The sequence below is a fragment of the Myotis brandtii genome, unplaced genomic scaffold (genome assembly GCF_000412655.1).
Source record: "Myotis brandtii unplaced genomic scaffold, ASM41265v1 scaffold668, whole genome shotgun sequence".
Classification (NCBI taxonomy): domain Eukaryota; kingdom Metazoa; phylum Chordata; class Mammalia; order Chiroptera; family Vespertilionidae; genus Myotis; species Myotis brandtii.
The window spans coordinates 3226157-3242523 of NW_005370597.1; the positions used below are offsets into that span (position 1 = coordinate 3226157).

At 39.3% G+C, this 16367-nt stretch overlaps 1 protein-coding gene across 1 annotated transcript in view; it reads left to right on the forward strand.

Annotated features, from left to right (window-relative positions):
* LOC102246290 (protocadherin beta-15) overlaps positions 1–527 on the forward strand; it is a 3955-nt gene extending 3428 nt beyond the window's left edge. The window contains exon 2 of the mRNA XM_005881141.2: positions 2–527. Coding sequence (XP_005881203.1) covers positions 2–490 — 489 coding nt within the window. The 3' untranslated portion in view covers positions 491–527. The remainder of the gene's footprint in view (position 1) is intronic.
* Positions 528–16367: the final 15840 nt, after the last annotated feature.

The following is a 16367-nucleotide window of genomic DNA, read 5'->3' on the forward strand; positions in this document are numbered from 1 at the left end:
CGACGCGGCCAAGCACAGGCTGCTGGTGCTGGTCAAGGACAATGGCGAGCCCGCGCTGTCTGCCAGCGTCACGCTGCACGTGCTGCTGGTGGATGGCTTCTCGCAGCCCTACCTGCCGCTGCCGGAAGTGGCGGCCGACCAGGCGCAGGCCGACCCGCTGACCGTGTACCTGGTCATCGCGTTGGCGTCGGTGTCGTCGCTGTTCCTGTTCTCGGTGCTGGCGTTCATCGCGGTGCGGCTGTGCAGGCGGAGCAGGGCCGCCTGGGTGGGTGGCTGTTCGGTGCCTGAGGGTCACTTTCCGGGCCACCTGGTGGACGTCAGCGGTACTGGGACCCTGTCCCAGAGCTACCAGTATGAGGTGTGCCTGACGGGAGGCTCTGGGAGTAATGAGTTCAAATTCTTGAAGCCTGTCTTCCCTAATATTCTAGGCCAGGACATTGGGAGGAAGGCAGAGGGAAATCCAACATTCCATGATAGTTTAGGTATCTGAAACTTTCCGCTTGTTGTCTCCTTTATCTTTCCTTCATTTTTTTAATGCAGTAATAGCCTGTAGTTCTACTTGTTTTTATTTTTCTGTATTATTTTCCTTAGCAGTTATTCTTTGTTTTGTTGTCCTGTAATTATTTTTTCAATTACTATATTATTAGTTAAAAAATACCAGGAAATTTCATATTTCTGACTAAAAATTTTAGTACTGATTTCTTAAGGTTAATATGAAAGTTAACCTCTTGAAATAAATGTAATTCTAAATTTAAAAGTATTCATGACAGTACATAAGAATTTGATTCCTTTCTACCTACTTCATTTTTAAATTGTCAGAGGTTTTATTTAGTTTTTATTATTTACACAGCTATGACTTTTTTATAACCCATTTTGGGTAGAATCAATTTGTATTCACCCATATCCAGTTTCTTTCAAACTCTGTATTTTTTGTTTTTATTAATAGGCAACATGTATAATTTCATGCTGTTTATATCAAAATCACAATTGTAATTATTAGACTTTCTAAAATACATGTTACCTCATGAAAATATATCTTTCTCATCTAATGTTGAGAAAAATCATGGGTTTTTTTCTTATATTTAACTGAAGTTATGATCCTGATAAGAGTCCTGCACAGTTTTACTGGATACCCAGATTGGCTGTGTTTAACTTGTTCCTATAAACTCTGAAGATCAATAGACGCTAGGACCAAGTAATACATTGCTTGAAATTGTCTCTTGCTATTGCAAGGAATTCTCAAGTGAGCTCCAAATTCTGGGCCTAGAGGAATTTGGAAAAATAAATTGTAGAATTAATATTAAAGAAAACTTTTTAAAGGATATGTTAATGAAGGTGATGAATGGTTTGAAGAAATAATCAGTTCTGTTTTCATGAGCCTCTTAACTTTGCAGATACTATGGGACAGTGTGGTAGGCAGAATAATGCCCTCCTTAAGACATCTGCATCCTATTCCCTGGAACCTGTGACTATGTTATGTTATATTGCAAAGGGGGCTTACAGTTCAGATGGAATTAAGGTTGCTAATCAACTAACCTTGTAATAGGGAGAATATCCTAAATGATCTGGGTGGGCATGACTCAATCAGCTGAAAGGCCTTCAAGCAGAGCTGAGTGTTCCCTGAGATGAAGAAGAAATTATGACTGTGGGCAGCAGCTTCTGCTGGTGTCCAGAGTTGCAGCCTGCCCTTTTGGATTTTTGACTTGCCTAGCCAGCCCCTCTGATTTTTGATTTACCTAGCCAGCTCCCACAATTGAATCAATCACTTCCTTGCAATAAATCTCTTTATATCTCCTGCTGGTTCTGTTTTTCTGGTTGAACCCTGACTGATACAGAGTTGGAAGTGGAGTGCTGCTGTAACAAATAACTAATAATGTAGAAGTCGCTTTGGAATTGGGCATTGGGCTGAGGCTGGAAGAATTTTAAAGAGCATGATTTTTTAAAGCTTAGATTGTTTTGGACAGAGTGTTAGTTGAAACATGGATAATCACTCTGATAGCAAAGACACAGAAGAAAGTGAGGAGCATGGTGGAGAAAACATATATTTCCTTCCAGAATACCTAAATCATGGTAAAGAGACTATTGGTAGAAATATGGATTAGGAAAATGATATTGGAAACCAGAGGAAAGGAAATGAGAAAAATGTTATTGGAAACTGGAGGGAAGGAAATCCTTGTTATGTACTGGCAGAAAACTTAGCTGGATCATGTGTCCTGCAGTGGAAATGTGGAGAGAAGGACTGGTAAACAATTAACGATATTTAGCTGAGAAGATTTCCAGGCTAGGGTGGAAGCTACAGCCTGTTTTCTTCTTGCGGCTTTTAGTAAAATGTGAGAGGAATGAGATAGATTGAAGGAAGGACTGTTAAGCAAAAAGAAACCAGAATTTAATGATTTGCAGCCTATTCAAATGGTTAAAAAGTGCTATAATTAGGAGATTCATTATCAGGAAAGCATGTTCTGGAGAGAAAATCAAGGAGGCTGTGTGGCAAAGGGGAAATCAATTGCCAATGAGATTAAGGTTGTGATAATCAGCTGGCCTTTAAATTGGGAGATTGTCCTAAATTATCCAGGTGGTTCCAGTGTAATCACAAGAGCCCTTAATAAGAAATGGAAGTAGGAAGCAGAAAGAGAGTCGGTATCAGAGTGATGTTATGTGCAAAAGACTGAACCAGCCATTACTGACTTTGAAGATGGAAGGGAGCCACAAGTGGGAGAGTGCAGAAGCTAGAAAAGGTAAGGAAAGTATTTTTACTTAGAGCCTCCAGAAAGGAATGCAGCCCTAACTTAACTTTAGCCCAGTTTAACTGTTGAGCTCTAGAACTGTAAGATAATATACTTATGTTTTTAAGCACTAAGTTTGTGGTAATTTGTTACAGCAGCAATAGGAAATGAATACATGTGTCTACTAAAAAATCCATTTCCAAGACCATTTTTTCTTTCCTTTCTGGGTCAAAATATTCATGTTCCCATAATCCCTTGCAGGTAGGTATATCATATAACTCAGTTATTGCTGACAATTTAAAAGTATCATTGAGGGATTGGTCTTAAGGGAGGAAATATTTTTGAAAAGGCTAGTCTTGGGGGAATGTTCCTTAAATCTTTACCCATTTTCTTTTCTTTCTTTCTTTCTTCTTTCTTTTTTTTTATTAATCCTCACCTGAGGATATTTTTCCATTGACTTTTTTAGGGAGAGTGGAAGAGAGAGGGAAAGACAGAGAGAAACATCGATGTGAGAAAAACAGATTGGTTGCCTCCTGCATGAGCCCTGACCAGGGCCCAGGCCGGGGAGGAGCCTGCAACCAAGGTACCAACTAAGGTACATGCCCTTGACCAGAATCGAACCTGGGTCCCTTTAGTCTGCAGGCCAACGCTTTATCCACTGAGCCAAACCGGCTAGGGCTCATTTTCTTTTTTCTTAACCAGCATGGGTATTGAGGAGGAAGCCTTGAGTTGAAGCAATCAACTTGCAACCATAAGATAAGTGCCATAAACAAAGGTTTATATACTAAACCTTTAGCATATAAGTATGATAAGATAGAAAGCCCCCGAATTTTCATAGTATTGTTAAACTGCTGCAACAACTCTGCACTACCTTCTCACAGCCTGCATATGAATAAAACCCTATGTGATTAAGCAACTGTAATTGGGATTTCTGTTGAATACAGAGAGATGCATTCCAAATTGGCACATCTCTCTTCCCCATGAGTCAGGTTGATTTACACAGTTTTCTGACTATGTCTCAGGTTGTCTATTTAAGATGTTTGAGATGCTTGTCAGAAAAGCAGTTTTGTTTTCCTCTAAGTGTTATCCAAGGACAGTACTCTGAGCTACTGTGGCTGAGTTCATATCTTCATGCAGTTTGGCTAATACAAACATACACAGATAATTGAACTTTCAAAGAAATATTCCTGGATGGTAGCAACCCAAACCATTGAGTTTTAGGGAGAATAGAACAAGAAGGCAAGCTGATAAATGCCAATTATGTGCTTAAACCTGAATTAGTGGTATCCTTACAACATGACTACAATGTTTATACAGCAATCCAGAACAATGGTTTCTTTCTCAGACAGGAAAATAGCAGGGCCAAAACATTTTTACTTAGTAAAATAAATGGACTAATATGAGTCTTGAAAATCATCATATGCATATCAGCAATCTATGTGTTTTGGTAGAACATGCCTTGTGGGAGGATCAGAATTTCCTAACTGCCTTTTCATAATAAAGAGGTGCATGTTTTGAAACAGGCCCAGAGACCACAATGTGTCAGTATCCACTACTCCTTTCCTGTCTTTACAAATACTTTATTGGTAAAGTGTAGAATGAAAGATATCTCCGAAGGATTAATATTTGTTCTTCAAGGATTGATCTGAATACCTTGAAAAGAGATTACTTGAAGTTTATCAGCGTAATCATGAAACATCAATAGGAATCTATCACTACACATGAATGGTAATACCTCAAACAATTTTTGAACTTCACAGCTGCACCCAGAGTGTTTGTCTATGTGTGTGTTTGTGTACATGTGTGCATTTGAGCATGTGTGTGTCTAGGGGAGTAGCTTTAGTAGATGGTGGAGATGCACTGTATCTGCAGATATATATAATAGAGTAACATTACTTTTCCATTTCTTTCCATATTGTAAACATATGTCCCTTTAATGCATAAATGTATGTAATAAAATATGCATTAGTAACATATTCTAGAAGAGATCATTTTTGCAAACTACAGGATTTTTCTTCTTGTAAATGTAACAATGCAGCATTATTTGATCTAGAAGTTTGGGAGCCCTCTTGACCTTGAAGGAGCAGCCCAGAAGAGAGAAGTGTAACATATATGGCCTTTTATCTCCCAATGAGATCAGGAAACAATAAAGTTGACATCAGGATGTGACATGGCAGGAATTAGGGTGAGGACAAGTTGTGTAGGATCAGGTCATGTCTTTAATCAAACATTGAAATTCTGTTCATAATGGATTTTTTCATTAAGTTTGATTTTTTAGGCTAGGGTCTGTCTTTACTACCAAGTTTTTGAGTGACCCATTAATTTTTCTTCTGAGACATTTGCCTTGCTCTAGTCCTGGTCCTGTTGGTTGTTTCTAACTTTCAAATTCAAATGAGCATCACAGCACTAGTGATGGTGGTTACAACTGGAATCTGAGAGTAAAATATGAATCAAGTTCCTCTCCATTGTGAATATGGGATAACAGCAGCAACAGTGGAAGAATACAAAGATATCCAAGCAGATCTGATGAACGGGAGTCCTGCAGACTGGAAATGGAAGAGCACCTGCATGATTGTGATTGGCCAGGCAAATTGTTTATGTATTTTTCTTCCAGGTGGCATGCATCAGTGTGAAAAATATTATATATTAGGTAAACTTGATTTGCTACTACATTGTTAAGAATTTTTGCATGTGTGTTTGTGAGTGATATATAATTTTTCATATTATGCCATTGTCAGATTTTAGTTTCAGGTTTATACAGGTTTCATAAAATGAGTTGGCAATTGTTTCCTTCTTTTTCTCTTTGATGAAAGAGTTTGTATAAGATATTATTTCTTCTTTATCTACATGATAGAATTTATCACAGAAGCCATCTATGACTAACACTTTTTTGTAGGAAGATTTTGAATTGCAAACTTAATGACTAAGGTATGCTACAATTCCAATTTTCTCTTATGTAGTTGGTGGCTTGTGTTTTTTAAGTTATTTGCACATTTTATCTATGGTGTTAAAGTTATTGGCCTAAAGTTATTGATAATATTCCTTTATCATCTTTTCTATATATTTATATTATGTCCCTCTTTCATTCCAGATATTGGTCAAATATGTTCTCTCCTTTTGTCTTTATCAAATATTGCCATGAGTATATCAATCTTATTAATCTTTTTTAAAAACCAACCCTTGTCTTTGTTATTTTCCTATTGACTTCTGTTCTGTTTCCTTGATTTCCACTCTTATATTTTTATTTCTTTTCTTATACCAAGTTTGGTTTTAGTTTTCTCTTCTTTTTGCAGCTTCTTTGAAAGTTTAGATCATTGACTCTGGGCCTTTCTTTTCTAATATAGATTAAATATATGAAATATAAATTAAAGCTATACACTTTTCCCCCTATCGATTACTTAAGCTGCATTTCATGAATTTTGGTATTGTGGTTTTATTACCATTCAGTTTGAGTTTATCTGTAATTTTCCTGTTGACTTCTTCTTTAACCCATTGGTTAACTAGAAGTATGTTATTTAACTTCCAAATATCCAGGGATATCATTTTTAACATATAAAATAATTGTTTTGGCCTGAGAACATAGTCCATATGATTTAAGTCCTTTGAAATTATGAGTTCTCTAGTGCACAATTAATTGAGTTCTGATGTGTTGTTGTTATCTAACATATGGGTTACCTTGGTGAGTTTCCTTGTGTAATTGAAATAAATGTGTGTAGTATCCTATACATTTCAAAGTGAGTTGCTTGATAATGTTGTTTAAATCTTTTTTATGCTTGACATTTTCCTACATGTTTTATCAACTACTAAAAGAAAAATGTTAAATTCTTCAACTTTGATTGTGATTTTCTGTACTTCTTTTATTTCTAGCATTTTTAAAAACCTCATGTATTTTGAAGTTCTGTTATTTGACATGCACATAGATAGGATTAGTTTATCTTCTTGATGAATTGACACTAATCATTATGAAACACCCCTTTGGTCTCTAATAATTCTTTCAAACTGATATTAATATTCAGCCCATATTTCTTACACTTAGAGTTTATGACATATCATTTTTTCATCTTCTCTTTATATTTTAAGTGCATCTTTTGTAAGCTATATAGAGTTGAATGTTGATTTTTTTAAAATCCAGCCTTATAATTTCTGCCTTTTAATTGGAGAATTCATGTATATTTAATATAATTATATAATTGTGTCTATTGCATTTTTATTCATTCCTTTGTTTCACATTTTCTTTTTTCTTTTGACTTATTTGTGTATTTTTTGGTATTTCATTTTATTTCCTAAAGGGACTTTTACTTATAACATTTTGGGGGGTATTCCCTCTAAGGATAAGAATATATAGCCTTTACTTATCACAATATACCTTAAATTAGTATTATGCTACTTCACCTGCAATGTAAAAAAACCCCACACAACAATTACCTATTATGTAAACCTCATCCTTTTTGCCATGGTACAAAAAATTAGTGTAAGACACAGGAGAAATTTAAGAAATCACATGGTGGAGAAGTCATATGGTGGTGACTATAATCAAATTGGAATATATTTCAGAAAGACTTTAATATCTACTGTCTATAAGATATTCCATATGAGAGAGAGATAATGAGGGTAACCAGTATGGAAAAGCCTTCAGCCAGATTCCAAATTTAATTGTGCACTAGAGAACTCATACTGAAGAGAACATCTATAAATTCATTGGATGCAAGAAAGCCTTCATTAATTATTAATTTATTAAGACACATATGGGACAAGACAATGGACACAAACCATATCAATGTAAGGAATGTAGAGAACCCTTCAGCTGTTCTTTGTATCTTAGGACTCATGTAATAATTCACTTTGGAGAAAAATATTATGGATATATAAAATGTAGTATGTTCATTCTTTATGCATTCTTCATCTATTGCTTTACACGTAAGAACTCATGGGAGAGAGAATACTTATATTAATATAATGTGAAAAATATGCAGAAGCCTTCCATTTGCTTTCATCCCTCAGAAAATGCAAAAATTCTCACTGGAGGGAAATTCTATGCATAAAAAAAGTGTATGAGAATCAATTGGCCCTCATTATTTAGGGCACATGTGAGAACTAATGTTGAAAACATACCCCACAGATGTAAAATAATGTGAGAAAGCCTTTATTTCTTTTACATCTCTTATTGTACATCTAAGAACTCACATAGAAGAGCAGCCTTATAGAAGGAATGTGGGAAAACCTTCATTTATTTCTCAAAGCTTACTCTACAAGTGAAAAAACATACCAGAAAGGAGCTCTATGCATGTAAGGAGTATGGGAAAGTCTACATTTCTCCTTCTTCTTTAATAACCACATGTGTACAAACACTTGAGAGAGGTTCTATAATTGTAAAACAATGTGACAAATATTTCTTTTATTTTTCAGGTTTCACTGTATATGTGATAATGCACATTGGAGAGAAACACTGTGAATATATGAAATGTCTTCAGTTATTCACCATCCCTTAGGAAACATATGATAACTCACACTAGAAAGAAATTTCATTAATATTTGGAGTGTAGGAAAATCTTAACTTATATTTAGTTTTTTTTCAAAGCCATGTGAAAATTCACATTGGAGAGAAACCATGTAAGTGTAAGAAATGTGGGAAAGCCCTGGCCGGTTTGGCTCAGCGGATAGAGTGTCGGTCTGCAGACTAAAGGGCTCCAGGTTCAATTCTGATAAAAGGCACATGCCCGTGTTGTGGGCTCGATCCCCATTAGGGGACATGCAGGAGGCAGCCGATTAATGATTCACTCTCATCATTGATGTTTCTCTCTCACTTCCTCTCCTTTCCTCTCTGAAATCAATAAAAATATACTCCAGAGTATTAAAAAAAGAAAAATGAAAGTATAATTCCTAACACTTGAGTGCACATGTGAGAACACATACTGAAAAGAAACCACATAAATCTCAAGAATGTGGGAAAACCTTAGTCAGAAAATGAGAACTCATACTGAGAGACAGAAATGTAAAAAATGTGGAAATTTTTTTTGTTTTCTTCTTATACTTCAAAGAAATGTGAAAACTCATATTGGAGAGAAACTTAATGAATGTAATCAACGTGGGGATGCCTTCAGGTGCATCTCTTCCTTTATCATACATGAAGAAATTTATGCTGGAGGAGAAATCTTTAAAATGCTATAAATATGGAATTGCTTTATCAGTGTCTCACCTTTGAAGTGATCCCTAGTTCATAATTTATAATTTCCATTTTCTAATATAAACCTCTGCAGTGATAACTATTGCTCCTAGTACCCTTTCACCTATAGCACACAATTTTTTTAAATATATATTTTATTGATTTTTTTACAGAGAGGAAGGAAGAGGGATAGAGAGTTAGAAACATCGATGAGAGAGAAACATCGATCAGCTGCCTCCTGCACACCCCCTACTGGGGAGATGCCAGCAACCAAGGTACATGCCCTTGGCTGGAATCGAACCTGGGACCCTTGAGTCCGCAGGCCGACGCTCTATCCACTGAGCCAAACCGATTAGTGCAGCACACAATTTTTGATATGTGATATTTTCATTGTGGTTCACTTATATATATTGTCTCATTTCCTTTGTGAAGTTTCCTTGGACTGAAGGAAAGTGTATTTTTAATATGCAAGTAAGTGTATTTAACTTAGTTTTGTTATTGTTTCTAATTAATTTCCAGTACATACAATGTGTGTAGTCATTGACTTTGGTACTTGTTGGAATTTTCTTTCTGGCATGCTGTGGCAGAACCTGGGATTTGCCTACTTGATAGCTATTCTGCCTTTTTTCCTTACTAAAAAGAGCTTAGAAAATTTCAGGTTATTGATCTTTACTGTTGGGAGATGTATCTTCTGTATTTTTGTAGCTAGTATAGTCTACAACTAATTGTCTTGGTGAATAAGAAGTTTATATATGCCCAGCCAGTGTGGCTCAGTGGTTGAGTGTTGACACATGCACCAAGAGTTTGCTGTTTGATTCCTGGTCAAGGCACATGCCCAGGTTGTGGGCTCAATCCCCAGTGGGGGGCATGCTGGAGGCAGCCAATTGATGTTGATGTTTCTCTCATTGATGTTTCTATCTCTCCCTCTCACTTCCTCTCTCTCTAAAATCTAAAATCAATAACAAATGTATTTTAAAAAAGAAATTGACATAAATAAAAATGTGCAAAGTTATCAAAAAAGAATGTTTTCATCAGAAGGTAATGTATCCTTTTGTACTTTGCTCCTTCTTCAATTTGAACACAATACTGCAAGCTGAAAAAAGAGATCTTGCAGCCATGAGGATGAAAGCTAAAGATACTGATGAATGTGTTGCACTGTGTTACATGAAGCTTAGACCTACATTTTCCAGAATTATCTTTACTTTAAGGTTATAAAATAGAATTGGACAAAAGAAGAACCTGCATGAGATTTGGAATGCAGAAATTAAGAATCCGTACTCTCAAAATATATGGAGGTAGCAGATTAACAAAAAGATCCAGAGCTGTTTATAAATTCCAAACATTAGCCCTGAGACAATCACCAAGCATTTCACTTCCCCTCAGAAATGGCAGCTTCCACAAACATCTTCATGAGCTCACTCTTCATGGTCCCACCTTGGTGGCTAGACATGCATAGCTGTTTGAATTTCAAACTCAAACCTGCCCATTCATACTGCTGTTTTAGGATAAAATGACTAGAGACTTTCTCCAATCCTCTGATGCCCTCTCCCCCACATATGTGAAAGGTCTAATTTCTATAGTGAACACACAGTTCCAATAATACTTCTAGCAACTGTTTTTCTAAATTATATAATGTTATATCCTAAACAACTTAACAAATGAGAAACTTTGTGCCCATTGCATTGTTGAGTGCTACTGCTGAATCCTTCCTACATTGGCTCCATTTCATAGGTACTAATCCCAAAGAACTCACTAGCAAACACCTTACACTCTATCTCAGAGTCTGCTTCCTAGAGATCCCAACTTGGTAACGTAGCTTCTCGTTTGCCATTGGACTATGGTAGAGACTGAACCCCTGATTGTGGGACACTAAACAAACATGTGATATGAGATGCCTTTAATTTACTAGATGTTACCTAACCCATCAAACCCTAAAACAGGTTTAATGAATAGCAACACTCCATCTTCAAGTAGAAGTAGTAATATATGATCATACATGTGCAAGTCTGAAGAGCATAAGTATATTTCCTGAGTAGATGGTTTGCACTGACAATGTACTCACTGCTCCTAAATTACCTCCTCTCTTTCAATCTGTGGTCTCGTTGGGAGTTCCTGTCATTAGATTACTGATAACGTGTGGTTCTGATAAAGAGGGAAAATTTGGGCCTAATTTAGAAATATTTCCACACAGAAGTCTTGCACAAGCCATAAGGAGACTGCTAGAATATCACATCCTACAGGACTGACTTGGAGGGGAACTCTTCCCGATAAGAAAGAACTTCAAGTGGTACATCTGACTGTTCACTTTTCCTGGAAAGAAAAATGGCCAAAGGTATGGATTTGCATTTGTATTCATTTTATAGGGATGCCATGACAAAGTACCATAACTGGGTGGCTCAAATAATAGAAACTTATCTTGTCACAGTTCTGAAGGATAGACATCTGATATCAAGGTGCTAACAGGGTTGGTTCCTGGTGAAGATTGGGAGAATCTGTTCCAGGCCTCTTTCCTTGGCTTGTAGGTGGCTATGTTCTCCCTGTGTCTCTTCACATAGTCTTCCCTTATGTGTGTCTGTCTCTGTGTCTAAATTTCCCTTTTCCATAAGGATATAAGCCACATTGGATTAGGGTCCATCCAAATGATCTCATCTTAACTTTGTTACCTCTGGTAAGACCCTCTCTTCAAATAAGGTTACATTCTGAGGAACTGGGGTTAGGATGCCAATGTAGCTTTTTCAGGGAGGACACAATTCATCCTATAACAACATTTATTCATGAGCAGTAGCTAATGGTTTGGCCCGTATGTCATGGAATAAAAAAAATAATAAGATTGGAGGGTTGATAACAAGAAAGTTTGAGTATCATCTCTTGGTCTGAGCCTCTTTCGAGATGTTAATATAATATTGGATTTCCCTTATTACATAGCCCATTCATTCCTTTACCCATAGCTATTATTTTTGATTCTCTCCATTTAATCCCAAACGTTTCCAACTTTGGAAAGGACATTAGGTTCAACCCTATGCTGGTCTAGACTGAAGGCAGCAATACGAGTCTAGCAAGTGCCTGCCTCCCAGTCCACTCCTGTTACACAAGTACAGATCTAATGGACTACTTTTAACACCATGCAATATGCTGTATTTTTAATCCCAATTTTGTCAGATGGGATGAAGGCACATCCTACCCAGTAAGGCCCTTAAGAATTCTAACAAAAAAGTTAAAAACATCAGTACAGTTTCTGCTTAGGAATCATCCATGCTTTCAGCCCTTATAGTTGCAGCCCTCGTCCTATGTCCACTGAATCAGAGGGAGATAAAAAGTTGAGGGGCAGTGGATAAAAAGTACACTAGCACCTTTACCAACCCCCTTCCCCCAATCCACCAGAAACACAGACAAATCTATCCAGTGGGAAAACTCTTTTAGCCCCACTCATGTTCGTGTTGAATGTGCACACACACTCTTGAAGGTATGTAAGCCAACCCTTTGTGTTTTTATTTTCTACTGTTTTTGACAACCAATGTTTTAATTGCCCAGTCCAATTATCTATCAAACCATTAGCTGAGGAGGATATCTGTCTGCCCATTATGGACATTATGTGAGGGCCATAAAGTAAGTTTCTAGGATTGTCAGTCAGCCATCCAAACCAATGCTTTATCGTCTGTTCTGGTTTTCCTTATACTGTGAGCATCTGCATCTACCACCAGGTAACCTAAGGCCAGTCCAGAATTAGTGTCTATTCTGTTGGAACCCATTTGTAGTCCTTCAGGTATACCAACATCAGCCTGACTTGCCAGCTGTGTTCAGGGCCTTCACACCAGGAAATATTCCAAATAGTCATCTGCAGTCTCTGTCTCTTTTGTTGGCAGACAGAACAGTTCTCACTGGCATTTTGTGCCTCAGAGGGTGCACAAGGAATATGTCTAGATCCAGCCCATCTCTGCATTGATGCAGACCCCCATTGTCCACTTATTTCATGGGCCCAGTGGCCACCTCAAGTGAGCACATGGAAATACATCTGCTTGTTGACTCCAATTACCTTCCAAACCTGCAAGGGAGTTATTCTAATGGGCACTGACATGTCCTACTTTAATGCACACTTAAATTTCCATAGGGCTGTGCCACATTTGGACATGCCTCTAATAGGCCAGATTTCCATTGCCCTCCAGTATGATCATATGGCCAACAAAAAGCCAAACATAAAGGCTTCTTACCACTGTTGAATTATTCCAAAACTGCTAGGAAAACAGCATGCAATCCAACCCACCAAGCTGATTTGTTTTTATCTCCTTCCATCTGAATGGCAGCCTTTCAAACAGGATCCTTGGAACTATCACCCACAAACCAAGTAGCTTTTTGTCAGTCAGTGGGGGCTCTATACAGGGCACTGCCAATGTGACAATAGATGCCAGAAACTCCCCATGCAGTACCAAAGTAAGTCTTAGGGGGAAAAAGACCTCCCCAGGCAGCATGACCCTGTATAAACCACTTCCATTTTATTATGGCACTCTTCTGGGCACTGACATCCCCATTAGAGCATTTCTCCAACATCACCCTAGACATTATGGGTATTTTAGGTTTTAAGCTTATCTTCTCATAACAAGGCAACAACACATTCACTATCTTGCTCCAGAGCTATGTTACATTTTGGCTTTCTTTTGTAACATATTCTATAAAGACCTTAACACTGAACATTCTGCAGAACATAATGCTAGACCACAATATTGGTAACATCCTGAAAATTGGACCTAGTGAACAGTATATGACTAGGACCTTGGATGGCCTACATGCATGTCAAAGTGTAAGAGATTAGACCTAAGAAGGTTCATGGGTCTGCCACATCAGTGATGATTCTAGGGGTCTGAGGTTAAATACAAATTATCTTTTGCATTTCTTGCCACTAAGAAAGAGGCACTGTCTTTAGGGACCTCTTTGGATTTTAAAAGCAGCATGTACCATATTTGGAATACAAAATGCTGCCAGGTTTGAGCAGGGCCTGGAGTAAGAGTAAGATAGGCAGAAGGTTCAGGCTTCAAAACTAGCCAATCTGACATGATCCAGCCAATCTGATGTTGCCTGCAATGCCCATAGCGGATAAGGATGCTGTATGGAGTTTCTGGCAAGCCACAATAGGAGAATTACAGTGCAAATCTTGCAGTGCAGACCCACGCCTTCCAAAACAGATAACTTCTCTGTGTTTATGAACAGATCCTATCATGCTCCTGAGCCCTAGTAGAGACTGAGTGGCCTACTATGGGACACCAAATTATCATGCCATTATAATTTCTGTTATGTAAGGTTGGAGAAATTCTTATGTAACAGATATAATGAATTCAGAATTGTCTCCAAGCAGGTTCAGAAGGAACTTAATGAACAAGTGATCTGAACTCTCATTTCACCTACTTCTATTGCACCAAAGTCTCTCCCAATTCACACCTACCACTTCACAGGAAGATTCTCTATGACCAATTGCAGAGGAGAAAAGATTTGACCTAAATTCACCGATGGTTGGTGCAAGCCAACAATGTTTAACTGCTGAATTGCAGGCCTACTCAAGGGTGGTCCTAAAAGACAGTGGTACAGCCCTAGCCAATTTGGCTCAGTGGACAGAGCATCAGCCTGCAGACTGAAGGGTCCCAGGTTTGATTCCGGTCAAAGGCACATGCCTGAGTTGCAGGCTCGGTCCCCACTAGGGGGCCTGCAGGAGGCAGCTGATCAATGATTCTCTCTCATCATTGATGTTTCTATCTCTCTCCCTTTCTCCCTTCCTCTGTGAAATCAATAAAAATATATTTTAAAAAAGACAGTGGTGCAGGGAAATCTTTTAAGTAAGCAGGGCTGTAAGTAGCACACTTGTCATCCATTTCTTATGGAAAGAGAAGTGGCCTGAATATATACAGATAGATAAACAGTGACAAATGAATTGGCTGGTTGGTTTAGCACCTGGAAGGAACACAATTACATTAGAGACAAAAAACTGACTTAATAAACATATGTAGGACATCAAACTCAGCAAGTATAGAACAAATATTATTTTTGTCATAATTTATAAAAATTGACCATATTCTCTATAAAAAAGTTTCAACAAATAGCTAAAGATGAAAATGATATGAGCATATTATCTCTATACTAGAGGCCTGGTGTACAAAATTTGAGCATGGGGGGGGGGTGGAATTCCTCAGTCTGGTCTGCACCCTCTCCAATCTGGGACCCCTCGGGAGATGTCCAACTGCCGGTACCCTCTCACAATCCAGGATCACTGGCTCCTAACCGCTCACCTGCCTGCCTGCCTGATCACCCCTAACCCCTTTGCCGGCCTACGTGATCGCCCCTAACCACCTCTTCCTGCTTGCCTGATCGCCCCTAACTGCTCCTTTACTGACCTGATTGCCCCTAACTGCTTCTGTCTTGGCCCACTCCCTGGGTGCCTGCAGGCTTCCTTCCCTCTAGCTAGCCGCAGCTGCAGGGGACTGTGAGCAGGCGGCTTTGCCCGGGCCGCAGCTGCAGGTGCTCAGGACTGTTAGGTGGGTGGCTTGTCCCTCTCTGGGCTGCAGCTTGGCTGGTCCCCATTCCTCTCTTGTGAGCTCATTTGTGCCTGGCTGGTCCCCATTCCTCTCTCCCCAGTGTTGAGTGTCTGAGCATTTCCAGCATGAGGGCATGAGGGCATGTGGGCATGACAACCATTTGCATATTAGCTCTTTATTTTCTATACTAATAAAAGAGTAATATGCTAATTAGACCAGGAGATCTTCCAGACATCCTTCCAGACAAAGCCATGGTGGCGGGGCTGAGGCAGAGGCAGTTAGGGGTGATCAGGGTGGTGGGGGGCGGCAGTTGGGAGGAATCAGGCTGGCAGGAGGGGCAGGTGGGGGCAAGCAGGCTGGCGGGGGAGGGGGGCAGCTAGGGGTGACCAGGCCAGCAGAGGGGGAAGTTAGGGGCAACCAGGCTGGCAGATGGGGGTTGTGGAGGCAACCAGGCCAGCAGGGGGGCCAGTAAGGGGTGACCATGCTGGTGTGGGGGCAATTAGGGGTGACCAGGCAACAGGAGGGCCAGTTGGGGGTGATCAGGTTGGTGGTGGGGGGCAGTTGGGGGTGATCAGGCAGGCAGGCAGGTGAGCAGTTAGGAGCCAGCAGTCCTGGATTGTGAGAGGGATGTCCCAGAAGGGAGGGCAGTTGGGGTTGATCAGGCTGGCAGGCAGAGTGGTTAGGGGTGATCAGGCAGGCAGGCAGGTGAGTGGTTAGGAGCCAGCGGTCCCAGATTGTGAGAGGGATGTCTGACTGCTGGAAGTCAGAAATCCCCCAAGGGGTCCCAGATTGGAGAGGGTGCAGGCCGGGCTGAGGGACACCCCCCCCCTGCATGAATTTTGTGCACTGGGCCACTAGTCCTATCTAATAATAGAGAAACATGGTAATTAACCGTAACTTCGCTACCCTTCCCATTGGCTAATCAGCAAGATATGCAAATTAACTGCCAGCCAAGATGGCGGC